The 19,883-nt window shown below is 44.1% G+C and overlaps 1 protein-coding gene across 1 annotated transcript in view; it reads left to right on the top strand.

The window, feature by feature from the left end:
• The first annotated feature begins 8,223 nt into the window (after positions 1 to 8,223).
• Positions 8,224 to 19,883, top strand: part of LOC142910266 (uncharacterized) — a 31,035-nt gene continuing 19,375 nt past the window's right edge. The window contains exon 1 of the mRNA XM_076059967.1: positions 8,224 to 8,228. Coding sequence (XP_075916082.1) covers positions 8,224 to 8,228 — 5 coding nt within the window. The remainder of the gene's footprint in view (positions 8,229 to 19,883) is intronic.

The following is a 19,883-nucleotide window of genomic DNA, read 5'->3' as shown; positions in this document are numbered from 1 at the left end:
CACACAGCAGATTGAGCAGTTGCTAACATTCATCATCCATATTTCATTAGAATATTTACCCAGGAAAGCACCACCGAGACTGAAGACTACGTGCATAGATCAAAATGAACGCTCTGACAGACACCACAGTGCTGCCCTGCAAGTCGGGCGTGCAGAGTTTTACGATCATTGCGTGATCCATAAACTCAAAGAGTTGCTGTGTAAGAGTGTGGCACCGTACTCCGCTGATGAAAAAAGAGCTCCATCCTCTGCTTTCACAGATACCATTAAAACATTAACCTTGTTTATATAAAGTGTTTTAGAAATGCTTGACAAGTTTCTTCACTTGCTGGGAAGACTGTTATAAAGTTCACAGACCTTCAATAATGCACACCATAAATTTCATCAATGTGGTATACTTTCATAAAACATATTTGAGCTTATTTCCATTCACATTAATGAATGGCATCTCGGCTTAAATAAAATGAACGTTATGCACACTTGAAGGTCAGAAGCTGTATTCCTGTATAGTCATCTGTTTGAATGCAAAATGCAACCTATATGTTAACCTTATCCAGAAACACAAAGCAAAGTGTCACCATTGTCAAATATACATTTGACGGCTCTTATCTGAGCTCGAGGGTGGAAGTTACACATTTATTGGCAGGCACCGGTCTCTGCATAGGATGACTCTTCTATTATTTTTAGGATGTATAGCAAGGTTGGCTACGTACTGTGCGAAAGGAGTTCAACATACACACATGAGGATTACAATAATCATGAGAATAACGCGTATGATTTTTATCCAGAATAGCCTTCTTGAGTCTCGAGATATTCGTGTCGAGAATACTGCCATTGGGATGCTGTGATGACGTTGATAGGCGCCTGCAAACGTGGGAGGAGCACCCGGAGAAGATTCCTGACCTTCACGCTTCAAGGTCGCCCCTTCTTCATATTTCACCGTCACTCATGGCCACGTAGCGAATCGTTTTTATGGATTTTGTTGTTGTTGTTCTGTCTCTCACTGTTCAAATAAACGTATCATTAAAATTATAGGCTGATCATTTCTTTGTCATGGGGCTAACGTACAAAACCAGCAGGGGACCAAATACTTTTTTCCCTCACTGTAGACAACACTACCATAGACACAACACTACCATAGACTCAACACTACCATAGACTCAACACTACCATAGACTCAACACTACCACAGACTCAACACTACCATAGACTCAACACTACCACCCATAGACTCAACACTACCACCCACAGACTCAACACTACCATAGACACAACACTACCATAGACTCAACACTACCATAGACTCAACACTACCACCCATAGACTCAACACTACCATAGACACAACACTACCATAGACACAACACTACCACCCATAGACTCAACACTACCATAGACTCAACACTACCATAGACACAACACTACCATAGACACAACACTACCACCCATAGACTCAACACTACCATAGGCTCAACACTACTATAGACTCAACACTACCACCCATAGACTCAACACTACTATAGACACAACACTATTATAGACTCAACACTGCACATACAATCAGCACTGCCCATAGACTCAGCACTACCCATGGACTCAACACTGCCACCCATAGACTCAACACTGCTACCCATAGACTCAGCACTACCCATGGACTCAACACTACCACCCATAGACTCAACACTGCCATAGACTCAACACTACCCACAGACTCAACACTACCACCCATAGACTCAACACTGCCATAGACTCAACACTACCCACAGACTCAACACTGTCTACACACTCAGCACTACCCATAGACTCAACACTTCCATAGACTCAACACTGCCATAGACTCAACACAGCCCATAGACTTATGGACCACAACGCCTGTGTCACCAGACTTATGGACCACAACGCCTCTGTGTCACCAGACTTATGGACCACAACGGCTCTGTGTCACCAGACTTATGGACCACAACGCCTGTGTCACCAGACTTATGGACCACAACGGCTCTGTGTCACCAGACTTATGGACCACAACGCCTCTACGTGTACAAATATTTTTTTTACCAATTCCACTTAACGTATATGGTTTCTCCAATGTAACTACTACCACAGAGGCAACTTAGTTTGTAGACACCAGGGTATTGTATGTCCGGAATCACATCTTTTACAGACGGAACCAGATCACGGATTTTATGTAATGTGTTGAAACGGACCTGGATCTTGTGTTTATTCAAGATTTTGGAGATCTTTTTTGTGATCCCAGCAATGTAGGGTAAAGTGATGGTTTTGAAAGGCTCCTCAAGAGGGTTCTTCTTCATGGTTTGAGTGATAGCTTTGCGGATTGTATAGTCGGAGTAACCATTAGCCCTAAGAGCTTGGTGTACGTGCTTGAGTTCACTGCTTATGTGTTCCTGGTCGGATATGCATTGGGCTCTATGATACAGAGTCTTGATGAGAGAATTCTTCTGTGATGGATGGTGGTGGGAATCCGGTTTCAGATAAGCAACACCTCGGCCGTAGCAGATCATTGTTCTAATTCAGTAGTCTCACATGCCATTGACTTTTCCAAGACGGAGGTTCTTTGTAAGCCATCTGGCTTCCATGAGAGATTCGTTCATGAGGCTATCCACATATACAAACACAGAGACAATTTCAACCGAGAAGATGGATTCTATCTTAGCAATCATTGGAAAGATTTGATAAATCATTTCAGTTCTTGATTGATTGTTCACGCTTACAGTGCCTTTCAGACAGCATACATAAAAACAAATTTCGTCTCCCCCCTCCTCTTTTCAAAAAATAGATGGACTAGTCCTGGCAAACTGCCATCGTTGCGCGTGACGCAAACGTTATTTTATATAAATAAATAAATATGCCGTTTTCTAAATAAATTTATGCAAACCGACACACCTGATGATGACCGTTTGAGTTATGGTCAAAACGTCGTGAGAATTTTTTATTGTTTTATATATATTTTGTTATTTTGTTGTTTCTCTTCAACGTGACTTTACCGAAAAAACTAAGAATATGAATTACTGCAGTCACGAAAGCTTTAAATCAAAATGAATAAATTATGTTAATGAGGCCGGCCCATATGTCGAGGGATGGGGTCGTAGGCGCTGAACCCGTCGCAATGAACTCGCAACGGCTTAAACGGTTGCATTATGTTAATGAGCCACCAGTCACTGGGCGTAGCTTTGCCCAAATAAGGATTGCCACTGGAAACACATCGGCAGCGACCCAAGCGGAGGTGACGTCACGTTCAAGAGCACGGTGGACGGATGAATACCTTGGTGACATGACGTCACTATCGAGGTACACCTCCCCATGGCGTTTCACGCCAATGAGGCAATGCAGAGTGGTGATGTCACAGAGCGGGGTTGGAGTTTAAGTTGATTTAGATTCATTTTCCATTGCTCCCTCCCTTGGGTGTGTGAGCTCAGCAATAACGTGGACTGTGTGTGTACACTGTGTGTGTGTACACTGTGTCACTGTGTGTCACTGTGTGTGTACACTGTGTGTGTGTACACTGTGTGTGTACACTGTGTGTGTGTACAGTGTGTGTGTACACTGTTTGTGTCCGCATTGAACCGAACCCCCGGCAAGGCCATCTACTTAACGACGAGAGAAAATTCACACGAAATGTCCTTTTCAATGAAGTCTCCCAGATGTAAATTGATACAAGCTTTTAATGAAGAAATAAAATCATCTAATTCAAAACAACACAATTCAAAGATGTTTCATTTTAAAACTTCAAAACGGAGCATGGTGTACTTGCGTGAATGCGTCCTTCGTGTGCAAATGTTGTGACTTTCCTGGCCTGAAGGCCGTCAATGTGTTGGACCATTATTGGTGCACAGCGTCTCAACAACAGCAGTGGGGTTTGCTTCAACCGATAGGTACGAACATCCAGACGTCAATCAACAAGGAGCATTTCTAGTCCCAGTTAGACAAAATCTACGTCAACACGTAAGACAAAACTACAATTCGTGTTGTAGAGAATGTACCTCCTCCTATACGTGTAACTTTCAAGTGGTATGCCTTGTAACTGATGAATGATCCGAGCGTGCTCCCTATTTCAAAGACAATGAGTTGCTCCAGAGGCAGACGCTTCGTGAAACACAAAAGTACCCTTTGACTTGTATCACAAGAACAACGGGTCTCACCTGAGTTCTCTGTACAGGTTACTTCCAAAACACACACACACGTTGTCCTAACATCACTTATTCAATGTTTGACCCTCAGACAAAATGTTACATGCACGCGCACAATCAGACAAGTATTAATTCTAAATCATTGACGGGCATATTAACAACATTGAATTACTGCAGCGAAATTGACTGCATCACGTTACATCGTATTAACAAGACGTTATTTTACAAATACGCACCGTCTGCTTAACAGTGTATGTACAACGTACTATTGTTGCGTCATTCAAAACGAGTAGGCCGTTGCATGCTGGCGTCTGGGTCAAAATGTAGCAAATTTAAAACATTACGCTACAAATAATAGATGACGGCGTTTCGATGGCAACACAAGCAATCGTCATCAGGTGGGACAAGCACAGCAGCAAGAAGAAGAAACTGCTGGAGTAGGCGCCTACTACTTCAGCAGTTTCTCTTGCTGTGGTTGTCCCACCTGATGACGATTGTTCGTGTTGTGATCTAAACGCCGTGATCTGTTGTTTCTACCCACGTGGTGACTTTACCGAAATAACTCAAGAGTGTGGATTCCTGCAGTCACGAAAGCTTCGCAATCAAGATTGCCTACAAACTACACAACTGAGATGACGCATCAATCATCGCCCCCTACTGACAGGCTCTTGTCCACATGCAGGCTGCTGCAGGGCCACCACCTTGTGCCAAAAAAGGGCAGCTGCTACTTGGGGATGCTCTTCGAGTGTTTCAGACGAGGTACGACACAAAACTCCGAGTTGCCAAGGCGATTAAGCAAGCACCGTGTAAATGCAAATATTATAACATAGTGAATGCTTGGGAGCTTATTGTCTCTCGCTCCTGGTTAAAGATCTACCCAACCCATGGGCCCACAAAGTGTTCAACTTCACGTTCTTGTCATTAAAGGCCTGTGACAAAGGTGCATCTATTGGAGCGACATCGTCTCTGGCTTACACATCTACCGGGTCTCCACTTGACTTTGTATTGTCTCAGAGGAAGTCCACCCACACCTCCACTTCCACAAACTGCTGGGAGTTGCCTCGCTCTGCCTCACAGTCAGAATTCTCCTCCTGCTTCACGATGTGAAGGTCCCATTTTGGAGTTGAATCTTCACATTTTACCTTCACTTCATCGCTCATCACTTCTTCACATTTCACCATCATTTCTTCATATTTCACCTTGATACCTTTAAAAGTGCCCAAGCTGGAATTTTCGTCCGGTTCTTGTTTCATGAGGGATGGGCTCATTGCGGCACTTTGACTTTCACAAGCTGATTTCAGACTCCACTCCTTGTGGATCTTCTGATGCTTTTGTGTTTTCTGGTGTACTTGAAGATGTAGTTTCTGTGCAAACGCCTTCCTGCACAGAGTGCACCTGAAGGGTTTCTCTCCCGTGTGTGTTCTCTGGTGTACTTGAAGATTTGATGAATCTGCAAACGGCTTCCCGCACAGAGTACACTTGAAGGGTTTCTCTCACGTGTGTTCTCTGGTGTACTTGAAGATTTGATGAATGTGCAAATGCCTTCCCGCACAGAGTGCACCTGAAAGGTTTCTCTCCCGTGTGTGTTCTCTGGTGTTTTTTAAGAGCAGATGACCGTGAAAATGCCTTCCCACAAACACTGCACTTGAAGAGTTTCTCTCTCGTGTGTGTTCTCTGGTGTGTTACGAGATTATATGACTGTGCAAACGCCATCCTGCACATCGTGCACCTGAAGGGTTTCTCTCCCGTGTGTGTTCTCTGGTGTGTTACAAGAGCAGATGACTGTGCAAATGCCTTCATGCACACACTGCACTTGAAGGGTTTCTCTCCCGTGTGTGTTCTCTGGTGTACTTGAAGATGTGGTGACTGTGCAAACGCGATCCCGCACACAGTGCACCTGAAGGGTTTCTCTCCCGTGTGTGTTCTCTGGTGTTTTTTAAGAGCAGATGACCATGAAAATGCCATCCCACAAACACTGCACTTGAAGGGTTTCTCTCCTGTGTGTGTTCTCTGGTGTGTTTTAAGAGCAAATGAACCTGAAAATGTCTTCCCACAAACACTGCACTTGAAGGGTTTCTCTCCCGTGTGTGTTCTCTGGTGTGTTTTAAGAGCAGATGACTGTGCAAACGCCTTCCCACACACAGTGCACATGAAGGGTTTCTCTCCCGTGTGTGTTCTCTGGTGTATTACAAGATTATATGACTGTGTAAACGCCATCCCGCACATCGTGCACCTGAAGGGTTTCTCTCCCGTGTGTGTTCTCTGGTGGTTCTGAAAAACTGATGTCCATGCAAATGCCTTGTTACACACAGTACATTTGAAGGGTTTCTCTCCTGTGTGACTTCTCTGGTGCCGTGTCAGATTTCCAGTCCGGTCCGTGCTGTATGCACGCTGGTCGCATTGTTGGCTTGTCGTACCGAGCTGTGCTGACTGCCTTTGCTCCATCAGAACAATTCTGCAGAGGAAGCGTCAGCTGCAGACATAAAAAAATAATATCCACACCATCTACACGTCAGGTACAGAGGAATGCACACGTGACTTACACGTCTATACTTATTAATATATTCATGATGTAGTGAAAAAGTTTCCCAAATTCATCAGATTTGATGAACGTGCAAACGCCTTCACGCACACACTGCACCTGAAGGGTTTCTCTCCACGAGCTGCTATGGCACACAATGAGAGGGGAAATGTCATTAATATGCATGGAAGCCTTCATATCTTCCAAGATGAATGTTAACCAAAAACTCTAAGCACACAATTTCGGCTGTCTGACTACAAAATGAATATTTATGAAAGCTATATTCAGCTGACATAGCAAAGGGTTTTGAAAACAATACTATTTGTGTTATGCAGAAATGCATGAATTAATGTTCAATCGCAACTTAAGAGGTGTGAATCCAGGCTCAGATGTCCTTGAATGCTGGGGATGAACGGTTCCGACTTCAGCTGAATGTGTGTGCTGTGTTCACCTCCTGTTTCCATTCTTATAAAGAGTTCCAGAGTAAAACAAAAATAAACTATTGTTTTGATATAACCTGTCACACACTGCCATGAGTAAACAGGTGGTGGTGTGACCAGAACAATGCCTGGCCACCTTCATCTGCTCAGCATTAATTCTTCCTCACTACACCAAGTAATGAATTGAGGATCATCAACATAGCCGAGGCTATCCGTGTCTCTGTCTCTCTCTCCCCGTGGTGAAGGTGTTCCCCTCCACACATTCAGTCAACAGCGGCACGCGCTTAGCGTCTTTGACCGATAGATACATTGACGTACGTATTGTTGGTTCTTTCAGTAAAGTCACGTAGATAGAAAATAAAAATAACAGATTAAATTCAATAAGATAAAGACCACTTGTGTTGCGATCGAAACGTCGTGGGTTTTTTGCTTTATTTAAAAAAAACATTTATTTTAATTTATTATCTTATTTTATTTTCTATCTACGTGACTTTACCGAAAGAACCAAGAATATTAATTCCTGCAGTCACCAAAGTTTTAAGTCAAAACATTCACACACGTTGACAAAGCCTCACCTTGTGTTGTTGTGGGCAGGTTGCTTCTGATAACAAGAGCGGTATAGCAGTTCAAGCGGACTTGGCCTGGTGAAAAAGAAAATAAAAACTGCGTGAATATTTACAATAAAACAAAGTTACAAAGTGGCGAGCCGGGTGAAGACAAATCAAACTTAAGCGAGATAATTAAAGTGAATGCAATCAGGCGAAGGCAGGAGGCAAGGCCCCGCGTGGCTAGGCCCCGCGTTGTAAAGTTCCAACCTGGACATCGATTCCCATGCTCGTTGCTACTCAACTGACATCCCTACGAGAGAGAGCGAGGCTCTACCTTGGTAAACAACAACAACCACCACAACCACCACAACAACAACAATCGCAATGAGAATTTCTCACCTCGGATTTCAGTGCAGGAAGCGATAGCTTCCTGTTACCTCGTGACGTCACGCAGCAGCAGGTGACGTGACGTCACATCCGGGGTACGAGACACGCTCCTCCCACAATGAGTGGCTCCGTAACTAAATAAATTAGAGAATAAATAAATTATGTTAATGTAACTCGTCCCATATGGCGTGAGCAATGAACTCATCGCAATAAACTCGCGACGGCTTTAACGAACACATTATGTTAATGAGTTGCCGTCACTGGGCGTAGCTTTGCCCAAATAAGGAATGGCACTGGAACTCAATCGGCAGTGACCCCAGCAGAGGTGACGTCACGATCAAGGGCGCAGTGGAATACCTTGGTGACATGACGTCACTAGCGAGGTACACCTCCCCCTGGCGTTTCACTCCGATGAAGTAATCCTGAGTGGTGACGTCACAGAGCGGGATTGGAGTTTAAGTTGATTTAGATTAATTATCATTGCTCCCTCCCTTGGGTGCGTGGGCTCAGCTACAACAACAACGTGGACATTATTGTATATACACTGTGTGTACACTGTGTGTGTGTACACTGTGTGTGTACAATGTGTGTGTACACAATGTGTGCGTACACTGTGTGTGTACACTGTGTGTGTGTGTACACTGTGTGTACACTGTGTGTGTGTGTGTACACTGTGTACACTGTGTGTGTACACTATGTTTGTGTGTGTGTACACTGTGTGTGTACTCTGTGTGTGTGTGTACACTGTGTGTGTACTCTGTGTGTGTGTGTACACTGTGTGTGTGTACACTGTGTGTGTGTGTACACTGTGTGTGTACACTGTGTGTGTGTGTACACTGTGCACACTGTGTGTGTACACTGTGTGTGTACTCTGTGTGTGTGTACACTGTGTGTGTACAATGTGTGTGTGTACACTGTGTGCACACTGTGTGTGTACACTGTGTGTGTACACTGTGTGTGTGTACACTGTGTGTAGTGGGGGGCACAGGTGGTGCATAGGCCAGTCATCTCAGTCGACACATGGCATCTTTTCATCAATTTATTTTCAATTAATTATTTTTATTTGTTATTATTTTATTATGGAAATTTTAATTTATTATTTTTATCTTTTATTTTTCTATCTACGTGACTTTACCGAAAGAACCAGGAATATGGTAGCGCATTCTCTATCCGTTGCCGAGGTTCAAATCCGACAGGCACACCTGGCTACCCCAGTAATTCACCACAATATGCGCAGTCTGCTAAACGGCAGATTTAAAACATAACGTGGTGTCATTCACAACGCACAGGTCATTGCATGTTGGTGTCACGGTCAAAATTGTGGCAATTACAAACATTACCCAGAAACTCCACAACGGAGACACGCACCCCCTGTACCAACGACGGAGGCGCAGGGACAGACGCTCGATTACGTTGGAATCGATCTGCAGACGGCCAGCAGCTCCGTGTCGCCTTATCTCGATCCCGCAATCCCCTACCAGGTGAAAGTCCGCATCGAACCGAACCCCCGGCAAGGCCATCGTCTAACTTAACGACGAGAGAAAATTCACGCCAAATATCGTTTTCAATGAATAAGCTTTTAATGAAGAAATACAATTATACCATTCAAGACATAATACAATTAAAAGCTGTTTCATTTTCACACTTCAAGACGGAGCATCGGGAGCTTGCGTGGAGGCGTTGTTCGCGTGCAATTTCTTTCGTGACTTTCCTGGCCCAAGGCCGCAAATGGTTATGAGGGGCGCCGCTGGCGGTCAGGCTTGCTTCAACCCTTGGTCGTGAACATCCAGACGTGAATCAGCAAGGAGCATTTCATGTCCTAGCTAGACAAAATCTACGTCAACACGTAAGACAAAACTACAATTCGTGTTGTAGGGAATGTACCTCCTCCTATACGTGTAACTTTTAAGCGGTATGCCTTGTAACTGATTAATGATCCGAGCGTGCTCCCTATTTCAAAGACGATGAGTTGCTGCAGAGGCCGACGCTTCGTGAAACACAAAATTACCCTTTGACCTGTATCACAAGAACAACGTGTCTCACCCAAGTTATCTGTACAGGTTACTTCCAAAACACACACACGCACTTTGTCCTAACATCACTTAATCAATCTAGATTTGAACACTTAATCAATGTTTGACCCTCATAGACAAAATGTTACATGTACACGCACAATCAGACAAGTATTCATTTTTAATTATTGACAGGCATATTAACAAAAATGAATTACTGCAGTGAAATATTCTGCATCAGGTTACATCGTATTAACAAGAAGCTATTTAAAAAATACGCACAGTCTGCTTAATAGTGGATGTAAAACATACTATTGTAGTGTCATTCAAAACGAGTAGGCCATTGCATGCTGGCGAATTCTAAACATTAGCGACAAATTACAAAACTGAGATGAAACATCAATCATTGCCCTCTACTGACAGCTTCTTGTTCACATTCTCTTTGGTTGTTTCAGTAAAGTCACGTAGGTAGACAAAATAATAATAGATCACGACGTTTCGATCGTAACACAAGCGGTCGTCCTCAGGCGGAAAAAATAATAAATGCAGGCCGGTGCAGGGCCACCACCCTGTGCCACACAGGGGCAGCTGCTATTTGTGGATGCTCTTCGAGTGTTTCAGACGAGATACGAAACTCCGAGTTGCCGAGGCGATTAAGCAAGCACCGAGTAAATGCAATTATTATAACATAGTGAATGCTTGGGGGCTTCTTGGCTCTCACTTCTGGTAAGAGATCTCCCCAATCCACAGGTCCACAAAGACCGGCCGCTCGCTGTTACTCTGCAGGTTGAACCTAGGAACTGAGTGTTCAACTTCGCATTCTTTTCATTAAAGGCCTGTGACAAAGGTGCATCTATTGTAGCGACATCGTCTCTGGCTTACACATCTACCGGGTCTCCATTTGACTTTGGATTGTCTCGGAGGAAGTCCACCCACACCTCCACTTCCACAAACTGCTGGGAGTTGCCTCGCTCTGCCTCACAGTCAGAATTCTCCTCCTGCTTCACGTTGCCTCCATCGATGTGAAGGTCCGATTTTGGAGTTGAATCTTCATCTTCACATTTAACCTTCACTTCTTCGCTCTTCACCATCACTTCTTCTTATTTCACCTCGATACCTTTAAGTGTCCAAGCTGGGATTTTCTTCCGGTTCGTGTTTCATGAGGGATGGGCTTATTGTGGCACTTTGACTTTCACAAGCCGATTTCAGACTCCACTCCTTGTGGACCTTCTGATGCTTCTGTGTTCTCTGGTGTACTTGAAGATGTGGTTGCTGCGCAAACGTTATCCCGCATGGAGTGCACCTGAAGGGTTTCTCTCCCGTGTGTGTTCTCTGGTGTACTTGAAGATGTGATGAAAGTGCAAACGGCTTCCCGCACAGAGTGCACTTGAAGGGTTTCTCTCCCGTGTGTGTTCTCTGGTGTGTTACCAGAGCATATGACTGTGCAAACGCCTTCCCACACACACTGCACTTGAAGGGTTTCTCTCCCGTGTGTGTTCTCTGGTGTGTTACCAGAGCAGATGAATGTGCAAACTCCTTCCCACACACACTGCACTTGAAGGGTTTTTCTCCTGTGTGTGTTCTCTGGTGTGCTACAAGAGGAGATGACTGTGCAAATGCCTTCCCACACGCACTGCACTTGAAGGGTTTCTCTCCCGTGTGTGTTCTCTGGTGTACTAGAAGATGTGGGGACTGTGCAAACGCGATCCCACACACAGTGCACTTGAAGGGTTTCTCTCCTGTGTGTGTTCTCTGGTGGGTCTGAAGAACAGATGGCCAAGCAAATGCCTTTCCACACACAGTGCACTTGAAGGGTTTCTCTCCTGTGTGAGTTCTCTGGTGCTGTGTCAAATTTCCAGTCCGATCCGTGCTGTATGCACGCTGGTCGCATTGTTGACTTGTCGTACCGAGCTGCTGTGCTGACTGCCTTTGCTCCATCAGACCAGCATCAGCTGCAGACAGAAAAAAATATCCACACCATCTACACGTCAGTATCGAGGCACAGAGGAATGCATATATAGTCACATGTGACTTACACGTCTATACTTATTCATATATTTATGATGTAGTAAAAAAGTTTCCCAAATTCCTCACACGGGCTGTCATGGCACACAATGAGAGGGCAAATGGTTATTAACATGCCTGGAAGCCCTCGTATCTTCAAGATGAATGTTAACCCAAAACTCCGAGCACACAATTTCGGCTGTCTGGCTACAAAAGGAATATTTATGAGAGCTAAAATCAGCTGACCTAGCAGAGGGTGTTGAAAACAATACTATTTGTGTTAGGCAGAAATGCATAAATTAATGTTCAATCGCAACTTAGAGGTGTGAATCCAGGCTCAGATGTCCTTAAATGCTGGGATGAACAGTTCCGACTTCAGCTGAATGTGTGTGCTGTATTCACCTCCTGTTTCCATTCTTACAAAGAGTTCCAGAGGAAAACAAAAGTAAACTACTGTTATATAACCTCCGTGTTCAACAGAGTTAATAGGCGTTACTGCAAACTGTACACTGTCACTGGGTAAACAGGCGGTGGCGTGTCTAGAATCATGCATGCCTGGCCACCTTCATCTGCTTGGCATGAATGCTTCCTCACTCCACCAAGTAATTAATTGAGGATCAACGAACATAGCCGAGGCTAACAGGAGTTTGCGTGTCTCTCTCCGTGGTGAGATGTTAACTACCTCACCTGGTATACAGGAAGTCGTGGGTTCGATCCCGACCCTGACGCCTGCTGTATATTTGGAGTTTGCGCCTCTCTCTGCTGAGCGTCTTTGACCGATAGACATTGACACACGTATTCTTGTTTCTTTCGGTAAAGTTACGTAGATAGAAAATAACAATAACAGATTATACAATTACATTAAATAAAGACCACTTGTGTTGCGATCAAAACCACGTGAGTTTTTTGCTTTATTTACATTTTTTTCCATTTATTTTCATTTTATTTTCTATCTACGTGACTTTACCGAAAGAACCAAGAATATAAATTCCTGCAGTCACCAAAGTTTTAAGTCAAAACATTCACACACGTTGACAAAGCCTCACCTTGTGTTGTTGTGGGCAGGTCGCTTCTGATAACAAGAGCGGTATAGCAGCTCAAGCGGGCTTGGCCTGGTAACAAAAGAAAATAAAAACTGCGTGAATATTTACAATAAAACAAAGTTACAAAGTGGCGAGCCGGGTGAAGACAAATTAAACTTAAGCGAGATTATTAAAGTGAATGCAATCAGTCGAGGGCAGGAGGCAATGCCCCGCGTGGCTAGGCCCCGCGTTGTAAAGTTTCAACCTGGACATCGATTCCAATGCTCGCTGCTACTCAACTGACATCCCCACGAGAGAGAGCGAGAGGCTCTACCTTGGTAAACAACAACAACCACCACCACAACGACCACCACCAACACGATGAAAATTTCTCACCTCGGATTTCAGTGCAAGAGCGAAGCGATCGCTTCCTGTTACCTCGTGACGTCACGCGGCAGCAGCAGGTGACATGACGTCAGTCCGGGGTACAAGACACTCTCCTCCCACGAGCAGCTAACTGAATAAATTATGTTAATGAGCCTGGGCCATATGTCGAGGGATGGTGGAGTGGGTGCTGAACCCGTCGCAATAAACTCGCGACGGCTTTCACGAACTCATTATGTTAATGAGCCGCCAGTCACTGAGCGTCGCTTTGCCCAAATTAGGATTGTACCGGAACAGATATCGCCAGTGACCAAGCAGAGGTGACGTCACGCTCAAGTGGCGCGGTGGACGGGGTGGGGTGAATACCTTGGTGACATGACGTCCCTAGCGAGGCACACCTCCCCCTGGCGTTTCACAGCGATGAGGTCATGCTGAGTGGTGACGTCACAGAGCGGGAATGAAGTTTAAGTTGATTTAGATTCATTTTCCATTGCTCCATCTCTTGAACAGAGACCCCTTGGGTGCGTGAGCTCAGGAACTACAACGTGGACATTACTGTGTGTACACACTGTTTCTGTGTGTACACACTGTGTGTACACTATGTGTATACACTGTGTGTACACTGTGTATACACTGTCTACACTGTGTGTGTACACTATGTGTGTACACTGTGTGTGTACACTATGTGTGTGTGTACACACTGTGTGTGCCTGTATCTTTGTGTGCCTGTCTCTGTGTGTGTGCCTGTGTGTGACACCTGATGATGATTGCTTGTGTTGCAGTCGAAACGTCGTGAGAATTTAATTGTTATTTTGTTTCCCTTCTACGTGACTTTACCGAAAGAACCAAGAATAAATATCAGCTCTATGTTTTCAAGTAAATACATTTTGGGTAGTGAATAAATTATAGTCTAAATAAGCTACACATGACGAATTGTAGGCAATTATAGTTATAATCAAAGACATTTTTAAACAATCACGTGGTCCCTGTAGTCGCCGTTAGAGACACAAAATCTGCTTGAAAACAGTTCATCAACATATATGAATACATTGATTCGAATAAGCAGAGTTAATTTCCTATTTATGGCATGCCAGCTATGTGTCAGTTTTCGATATCAACATCACCTTATAAAATAATAACATTTAAAATAAAAGCGCACAACTTTAACCGTGATGAACGCTGCCCTTTCCGTCGTTTTCACGCAGGGGGCGCTGTAAACCTACACGCGCCCCCTGCATGCGAACGACGGACAGGCACACCTGGCTACCCCAGTAACATTCACCACAATATGCGCAGTCTGCTAAACGGCGGATGTAAAACATAACGTTGCGCCATTCACAACGCGTGTTGGTGTCACGGTCAAAATTGGGGTAATTCCAATCATTATCCAGCACCCCCTGTACCAACGACGGAGGCGCAGGGACAGACGTTCGATTAGGTTGGAATCGATCTGCAGACGGCCAGCAGCTCCGTGTCGCCTTATCTCGATCCCGCAATCCCAAACAGGTGAAAGTCCGCATCGAACCGAACCCCCGGCAAGGCCATCGTCTACTTAACGACGAGAGAACATTCACACGAAATATCCTTTTCAACGTAGTCTTCCAGATGTAAAATGAAATAAGCTTTTAATGAAGAAATAAGAATCATCTAATTCAAAACACAACACAATTCAAAGATGTTTCATTTTAAAACTTCAAAACGGAGCACGGGGCGCTTGCGTGAATGCGTCCTTCGTGTGCTGTAAATGTTGTGACTTTCCTGGCCTGAAGGCCCTAAAATGCTTGGACCCTTATTGGTGCACAGCGTCTCAACAACAGCAGCAGTGGGGCTTGCTTCAAGCGATAGGTACGAACATCCAGACGTGAATCAGCAAGGTGCATTTCTAGTCCTAGTTAGACAAAATCTACGTCAACACGTAACACAAAACTACAATTCGTGTTGTAGAGAATGTACCTCCTCCTATACGTGTAACTTTTAAGTGGTATGCCTTGTAACTGATGAATGATCCGAGCGTGCTCCCTATTTCAAAGACGATGAGTTGCTTCAGAGGCCGACGCTTCGTGAAACACAAAAGTACCCTTTGACCTGTATCACAAGAACAACGGGTCTCACCCGAGTTATCTGTACAGGTTACTTCCAAACACACACACACTTTGTCCTAACATCACTTAATCAATCTAGATTTGAATACTTAATCAATGTTTGACCCTCATAGACAAAATGTTACATGTACACGCACAATCAGACAAGTATTCATTCTTAATTATTGACAGGCATATTAACAAAATTGAATTACTGCAGTGAAATATCCTGCATCAGGTTACATCGTATTAACAAGAAGCTATTTTAAAAATATGCACCGTCTGCTTAACAGTGGATGTAAAACATACTATTGTGTCATTCAAAACGAGTAGGCCATTGCATGCTGGCGAATTCTAAACATTAGCGACAAATTACAAAACTGAGATGAAACATCAATCATCACCCCCTACTGACAGCCTCTTGTTCACATACTCTTTGGTTCTTTCAGTAAAGTCACGTAGGTAGAACAAATAATAATAGATCACGACGCTTAGATCGTAACACAAGCGGTCGTCTTCAGGTGGAAAAAATAAATGCAGGCCGGTGCAGGGCCACCACCTTGTGCCACACAGGGGCAGCTGCTACTTGGGGATGCTCTTCGAGTGTTTCAGACGAGATACAAACATCAGAGTTGCCTAAACGATTAAGCAAGCACCGAGTAAATGCAATTATTACGATAACATATTGAATGCTTGGGGGCTTCTAGGCTCTCGCTCCTGGTCAGAGATCTCCCCAACCCACAGGTCCACAAAGACTGGCCGCTCACTCTTACTCTGCAGGTTGAACCTAGGAACTGAGTGTTCAACTTCACATTCTTTTCATTAAAGGCCTGTGACAAAGGTGCATCTATTGTAGCGACATTGTCTCAAGCTTACACATCTACCAGGTCTCCACTTGACTTTGTATTGTCTAGGAAGTCCACCCACACCTCCACTTCCACAAACTGCTGGGAGTTGCCTCGCTCTGCCTCACAGTCAGAATTCTCCTTCCTGCTTTACGTTGCCTCCATCGATGTGAAGGTCCGATTTTGGAGTTGAATCTTCATCTTCACATTTCACCTTCACTTCTTCGCTATTCACCATCACCTCTTCCCTCTTCACCATCACTTCTTCCCTCTTCACCATCACCTCTTCATATTTCACCTCGATAACTTTAAAAGTGTCCAAGCTGGGATTTTTTTCCGGTTTGTGTTTCACAAGGGATGGGCTCATGGTGGCACTTTGACTTTCACAAGCTGATTTCAGAATCCACTCCTTGCAGATCTTCTGATGCTTCCGTGTTCTCTGGTGTACTTGAAGATTTTATGAATATGCAAACGCCTTCCCGCAGAGTGCACCTGAAGGGTTTCTCTCCCGTGTGTGTTCTCTGGTGTACTTGAAGATTTGATGACTGTGCAAACATCATCTCGCACAAAATGCACCTGAAGGGCTTCTCTCCTGTGTGTGTTCTCTGGTGTTTTTTAAGAACAGATGACCGTGAAAACGCCTTCCCACACAAAGTGCACTTGAATGGTTTCTCTCCTGTGTGTATTCTCTGGTGTTTTATAAGAACAGATGACAGTAAAAACGCCTTCCCACACAAAGTGCACTTTAATGGTTTCCCTCCCGTGTGTGTTCTCTGGTGTACTTTAAGATTTGATGACTGTGCAAACGCCTTCCCGCACATCGTGCACCTGAAGGGTTTCTCTCCCGTGTGTGTTCTCTGGTGTGCTTTAAGATGTGGTGACTGTGAAAATGCCTTCCCGCACAGAGTGCACTTGAAAGGTTTCTCTCCCGTGTGTGTTCTCTGGTGTACTTTAAGATTTGATAACTGTGAAAACATCATCCCGCACAAAATGCACTTGCAGGGTTTCTCTCCTGTGTGTGTTCTCTGGTGGGTCTGAAGAACAGATTGCCATGCAAACGCCTTCCCACACACACTGCACTTGAAGGGTTTCTCTCCTGTGTGAGTTCTCTTGTGCCGTGTGAAATCTCCAGTACGATCCGTGCTGTATGCACACCGGTCGCATTGTTGACTTGTCATACCGAGCTGCGCTGAGTGCATTTGCTCCATTAGACCAATTCTGCAGAGGAAGCGTCAGAGGAAGCGTCAGCGGCAGACAGAAAAAAATAATATCCACACCATCTACACGTCAGTATCGATGCACAGAGGAAAGCATATATACACAGTAACACGTGACTTACACGTCTATACTTATTCATATATTCATGATATAGTGGAAAAGTGTCCCAAATTCATCACACGGGCTGTTATGGCACACAATGAGAGGGCAAATGGTTATACACATATCCTGGAAGCTCTCATATCTTCAAAATGAATGTTCACCAAAAACTCCGAGCACATAATTTCAGCTGTCTGGCTTCAAAATGAATATTTATGAAAGCTAAATTCAGCTGACATAGCAAAGGGTGTTTAAAATAATACTATTTGTGTTATGCAGAAATGCATAAATTAATGTTCAATCACAACTTAGAGGTGTGAAGCCAGGCACAGATGTCCTTGAATGCTGGGATGAACAGATCCGACTTCAGCTGCGCGTGTGTGATGTGTTAACTTCCTGACTCCATTCTTACAAAGAGTTGCAGAGGAAAAAAAAACTAAACTACTGTTTTGATATAACCTCCGTGCTCAATAGAGTTAATAGACTTTACTGCAAACACAAACTTGACATTGTCACACACTCAGAGGCGGAGCCAGGATTTTCAGGTAGGGGGGGCAACCCCTCCAGCAATGAAAAATGATAGTTGTTAGTAAGTAAGGAGTTGTTAGTAAGTAAGGAGTTGTTAGTACGTAAGGAGTTGTTAGTAAGTAAGGAGTTGTTAGTAAGTAATGAGTTGTTAGTAAGGAGTTGTTAGTAAGGAGTTGTTAGTAAGTAAGGAGTTGTTAGTAAGGAGTTGTTAGTAAGTAGTTGTTAGTAAGTAGTTGTTAGTAAGGAGTTGTTAGTAAGGAGTTGTTAGTAAGGAGTTGTTAGTAAGTAAGGAGTTGTAAGGGGTTGTTAGTTAGTAAGGAGTTGTTAGTAAGGAGTTGTTAGTAAGTAATGACTTGTCCCTTGCTTTTTATTCGACGCGTGTGATCGGCATTGTGCTCGCTGAAGGTGTTTGCCTTCAGGGAAGTCGTGTACTGTATACGCAACTGCGCAAAATTCTGAGTCACAACTGCTCTGCCATTACTTATTGCCAATTATGGACTCGGACTGTTGTCCTCTCATAGAGTCCCTGGCACGTAATAATATGCCACACGGTGGCCGTGGGGGTCGCAAAATGCTGATTAATCTATATATATGAAAGGGAAATGTGTGGATACTTGTGTCTGTTCGAAATGTTTAGCATACTTCCCAACGTGCCACACACTTGAAATTTGGCATGTGGGTATGTTCCATACTATACTGGCTTTTGTATATTTTTTTGGGGGGGGGGAATGACCATGAAGTGTCTGGCGTCAACCCGCAACACCTCTGAGTTAAGCGCTCTGCAATGCTTAGAGCTGTTAACAGCGTGCCGGGAGATTTTAGGTGCCGCTTCGCTCCTGGCCGATGAAGCCATTGGCTTCTCGGGAGTTCAATACATATCCTCCGTGCGAAGAACGGGTAGAACTGCTATCTTAAATATGAAGCAGAACATTCCATCTGTTTGTTTGTGCGAAGCAGCAAAAACCTCTCCAACGCTGAGCTCTGGCGTCGTGAAAATTTGCACAGCTAACGCTGTCTGGAATTTCTAAGTGAACGTGACTATTTCCAGCTCGCCACGTAATTATTCCCTTCCCCGAGTGACCAAAATCGACCTTATGTAGAAGTGGGGTAAGGTTAAAGTTCCTTGAGTGAAAACATCCGATTTAGGTAAATTGATTTGTTTCGGCGTTTTTCTTTCTTGCAAGCATCAATTTTTAGGAATAGGTTTTACCCTTTTAACTGGCACAAAAACTGACACCTTTGTTCAAGGCATCATGTTTGCAATAACCACAACACAAGCAGTCAAAATGCAAACAAAAAAGGACAACTCTGATAATAATATTGGCACTGTCCTTGAATTTCATTGGTCCACACCCGAGACGGCTTTTCTTAGAGCCCTTTAGTCTCCACTGGTGTTGGACCAGAAGACGCCAAAAGGCGTACAACTCAAAAACAGCGCACTATCAGAGTATTGAGGGCTTGGGGTGAGCATTTACATTATGAGACCTCATTTGCCAGAAACAAGATATAGGAATAGGTTTTACCCTTTTAACTGGCACAAAAACTAACACCTTTATTATAAAGCTGACACCTTAATTATAAAGGTGTCAGTTTTTGTGCCAGTTAAAAGGGTAAAACCTATTCCTATTCACACACGTTGACAAAGCCTCA

Source organism: Petromyzon marinus, unplaced genomic scaffold (genome assembly GCF_048934315.1).
Source record: "Petromyzon marinus isolate PM22_M1 ecotype Great Lakes invasive population unplaced genomic scaffold, UKy_Petmar_22M1.pri1.0 PM_G_Scaffold_14, whole genome shotgun sequence".
Lineage (NCBI taxonomy): Eukaryota > Metazoa > Chordata > Hyperoartia > Petromyzontiformes > Petromyzontidae > Petromyzon > Petromyzon marinus.
Note: the sequence above shows the minus strand (reverse complement) of the source record. Positions and strands in the feature narration are given on the sequence as shown.